At 33.8% G+C, this 4847-nt stretch overlaps 1 protein-coding gene across 1 annotated transcript; it reads right to left on the reverse strand.

Annotated features, from left to right (window-relative positions):
• Positions 1-2800: 2800 nt before the first annotated feature.
• BDCG_17479 (uncharacterized protein) lies at positions 2801-3617 on the reverse strand (the record flags this gene model as incomplete). Its single annotated transcript, XM_045426597.1, has 3 exons — positions 2801-2866; positions 3101-3137; positions 3289-3617. Coding segments are annotated over 3 exons (431 nt in total), but the record flags the coding sequence as incomplete, so codon positions are not given.
• Positions 3618-4847: the final 1230 nt, after the last annotated feature.

Here is a 4847-nt window from a genome sequence, read left to right on the forward strand (position 1 = left end):
GATACAATCAATCACAGATCTGATTTCATGAGTGAGAGTTCTATGAATCAGGTATAAGAGACATTTATGTTAAATATGCTGAGAAAATGCAAGGAATCAGAATGAGTGAATATTATAATCTCTCACTTGAAGAATGACAAGATGTCAGATGATAAGTATCTCATAAGAGTAGTAGAAGAGATGCTTCTGAACTTCAAGCTGAGGAAATTGAGAAATGAAAATGATGTTATGCTTTACTATGATCTAGAATATGCAGAAGCTCTCTATCTAAAACCTTTATTTAGACATGACTTAGTGACTCACATGCACAAGGAATTCAGTCACTTAGAAAGCTCTGAACTCATGAGTATACTCAAATCAAGAGTATACTGGCCAAGCATGGCTGAGGACATTCAGATGTATACTCATGAGTGCCTGAATTGTCAGATTGCAAAAGAATCTAAGAAAGGGTTAGAATATGAGAAAGTGCAACATTAGATGAAGTGTATAATACAATCATTTGAATAATGAGAGGTGAATCTCATAGACATATTGTCATGAACATCAAATGGAAATTGATGAATAATCACTGCTATTGATTATGCTACTGACTGGCCAGTTATAAAAGCAGTTTCAGAGATGACAGAGAAGATGATAGCGAAGTTCCTACATGATAAGATCTATATCAACTATGGAATACCGCACAAGATTCTAACTGATAACAGTGTGAATCTTGTAGAAGAAGCAGTGAGGCATTTCATGAGTCAGTTACAGACAAGACATTGTAGAACAACATCATATTATTCACAGACAAATGAAAAGATGGAACACTTGAATGAAATCTTGAGCAACATGCTGATGAAATATCTAGTGAGCAAGTCTATGAGACTATGGAATGAATATCTCGGGCAGGTGCTGTTAGCCATGCAGATTTGACAGTATGCAGTCATCAAGTATTCATCATTCTACCTGTTGTATGGATTGCATCCGCGCATCCTGGAGAATGCTTTGGAAAAGGTGAGAGAGAGAGCAGTTGCAGATGCAGCAGAAACAGCAGTTGCAGATGCAGTAGAAACAGCAGTTATGAACACAGCAGTAGCAGTTGCAGATGCAACAGTTATGAATGCAGAATCAAGATTGAAAGAGATCAGCCACACATATGCAAAAGCTAATGAGTTACTTCTGAATCAAGCAATTCAATTGAAAAGAATATGAGACTCACTTGTTAAGAAATCAAGTCTCAAGATGAGAACATGAGTTCTTGTATGCAATGAGAGTTCTAAGAAGTTTCAATTTAGATGGTTTGAGTCATATAAAATACTCAAATCACATTCTCTGAGAATGTACACATTGAAAGAATCAGAGAGACAGATCTTACACAACTTAATCAATAATTCATAACTTATGAAAGCAAAGATGTATGATCTGAGTGAATTATAGTCATTCATAGCACTATCATCAGTGTTGAAAAAGAAGAGACTTATAATTGAAAAGTCTCATGAAGTAAGAGAAATCATAGACACTTATGAATCAGATGATCTCACTTATTCTGATCTTTTCATGATTATAAGAAAAGAATAAGAAGAAATGAAGAAATCAGATAAATATCACACTTTAATAAGTGATGAGACTGTAGCTGATCATATGATAATATGCTGCAGACAGTGAGTGCAACACAGTAAAGAGCAGTCTCAAAGTGACAGACTTGCATATGAATCAGATTGCAGAAGAAAAAGGAATTCAGAGTTGAATTCAACTGTTTATATCAGTTCAATTATGAAGATCACAGAGAATGAACTATCTGAAACATTCACAGATATGTGAGACTAAGTCATCTCAATTTCTGAGAATGCTCAGAGATCAGATGAGATTAGTTTTAATGAGCTGTTCACTGTAGTAGTCTGAGTGAGTGAAGAGAGACAGTATAATGCATGAGACAGAATTATAAAAGATGAAAGCTACTGAATCTAGTCACTGAACACTGTATTATATAGAGATTGTGTAAGAGTAATGACTAGCAGATAAAGAAAAAGTGTAAGAAAAGAGATAATGAATTAATCATTAACTGTAAGAATCAGCTGCAAAAGACAAATGTTATTATACACACTTCATTCATTTTCATACATCATATATTTAATCTATTTCCAACATCACATCATCTGAAAAAATATCAAAAACAAAGAAAATCTCAAAACTCAAGATCTGTAAGAGATTTGAGGGCTGCAAGCTACTCTTGCAATAATGCTGTATATATCTCTGATTTCTCTACTGCTCTGTGTACAATATTAATGTCATTTATTGCAAGATTGACTGAAATGCTAATATAGAAATATGCATGTGTATGTGTAGAGAAATTGAAGAAGAGTGCGGGATCTGCAGAACCAGAAGTCAGAACAGAGAGAATGAAGATGAAAGAAATAGAAGAAGAAGAAGATGCAGAATCAGATGAATAACAGTGAGAGTCACTCAGAACTGAATGCTTATGACTTGATATGTGCACAACCTTTCTCACAGAGAAGGGAGAGAAAGCAACAGAAGAAGCTTGAGAGTGAGAGAGAGTAGTTTCTGCAGTGTTATCATCTTCAATTAGAATGATCTCTGACACTGAAACAACTAAGAACTATTGTTAGCATATGAAAATCAAAAAATCAGAGATGAAAACAGTTACTGAATAAACAATCACTGATCTTAGAGTTGTATACATAATTACAACACACACAAGGCTTCTCAGAAAGAGAGAGAGAAACATGAGAGAATACAGAAAGTAGAACACAGTATATAAATAACTCATTTTCATGACAACATTTCAGATAAGATGTACAAGTCTCACATCTGTGAGTATAAAAGAGTACAACATCTGTGTTTCTGTTTCTGAAAACACAGATATCTTTCATCTGCATTACAAAGTCAGATGACAGATGTCAGAGAATAGGCTGATATAGATTTATTATCTTGAAGAAATTCATCAGAGCAGATGTCTCTGTAATATTGAACTTTACAGTTGTAAAAAGTTTCTTGATATCTGTGAACATCACAACTTTATGCATAGTAAAACTTATAATAATTTTTCCTAAGAACAGAAAAATCAGTGTTAGAAAGAAAAGATGAAAAAGAAAAAGACTTATAATCTTGACACTGTTGAGAGAGAGAATGACTCTCTGATATAAATGAACAATTGCTTTATCATAAATATTTAAAATGAATGTAATAATCAGTGTTCATGACTGAGCTTCAGATAGTTATGTTATATGCAGTCTTCATACAATAAATTATTCTGAGAGTCAGTAAGAAGAGTGAGAGTGTATACACTGAGAGAGGTGATTTATTAAGTCTATACAATATCTTTCTGAAATGGGGAGAGCTGGTAATGAAAGCAGAGATAGTAAAATCAGAAGTAGCAGAAGTGAGGGTCGCGGGAACAGAGGTAGTGAGAGAGGAATCAGACACAGAGACAGATGTAGAAGATTGAGAGAGAGCAGCAGAGAAAGAAACAGAGAAGATAGAGAGAGATGTAAGAGATCTGATCACACATGATATAAGCAATTTCTTCATTATTGTATTCTTCAAGTTCTCAATCAATGATTCAACATTGAGTTCACTATTATTAGTGAATGCAGATCTGTCAACATGTGAAGATTCTATACAAATAAAAACAAACATATCAGCATCTGTGTTCATATAAAATTGTGTCAGAAAACATGATCAGAAACTCACTGAGAAGAGAAACAGTCAAGAATGTATAAGAAGATGAAGAGAGTGTATAAGAAGATGAAGAAGATATGTCATTCATGATAGTATGTTCTGACAATTGTTAGAAGATAAATAAGTCCTGACTATGTATGTTTCACAATGTATTACACTTACTGCTAATGAACTGCTCAGTGTGAGCACTATGATAATGCTTGTTATGAGAATGAGAAGTCATTGTCAGAAACGCGTATGATGTGATAGATGAACAGATGAAAAGAGTTAAACAGAAGAAGAGACAGAAATCTTGAATGAGATAGTAGTGTTTAATGATGATAATGATGAAGAAGATGATTGAAGAATGAGAAAAGTTAGTGAATGAGTGATGTAATATAGTGAAAGTTTCTTTGTGAGAGTGTATACAGAATGCTAGCTGAATCAGAAATAGGTTACATGATTGTGAAACACTAGTAGCGAGCTAATCCACATGAAGCTAGGGTGTATGATATGATCACATGAGTGTAACTGAATCTGATGAGAGAGAATGTGATTCAGAAGAACATACAACTGTTGAATAATAACACAGCTGCTTCCGAACTACTAGTGTACGCGTATGAATGTAAAGGGGCCATAGCGGCCGCTAATTAATTTAGCGTACAAGATTCAATATATAAGAAGCCGGTGTACGCCTGTAATCATACGCTGGCTTAAGCAACCTTTGAATCACATAAAGAAGAAAATTGATTTTTAATCAGAGAGCATAGTCTGTACAGTTGAGAAGGCATTTTCTTTGAAGAATTATTTTCATTTCAATCAAGAAATCTATTTCAATCCAGTTCATTTCCAGAGTTAATTAATGAAAATGAAGAAGAGACTCTTTCTCTGATTATATGATTTAAGCTTATCTTTACAACTCTCAGAGCATAGTTTATACAGGCCTTTTCAAATCTAATAGTAGAAGAAGAAATTGAAGCTTCAATTTCCATTGCTTTAATAGAAGATGATTTGAATGCTCTCAGAATTCTTCTCAAGACTCTGTTTTACAGACTTTGAAAGAGTTCAGTGAAATTCCCTTGATTATTTCATCAAACTTGAACTTCATAATCAGCTACTGATGTAATACAGGCTATATATAACTGTCTGATAGCCTGGAAGAATAGACCTCTCTCTGTATTTAATAG

This window comes from Blastomyces dermatitidis (genome assembly GCF_000003525.1).
Source record: "Blastomyces dermatitidis ER-3 genomic scaffold supercont1.8, whole genome shotgun sequence".
Lineage (NCBI taxonomy): Eukaryota > Fungi > Ascomycota > Eurotiomycetes > Onygenales > Ajellomycetaceae > Blastomyces > Blastomyces dermatitidis.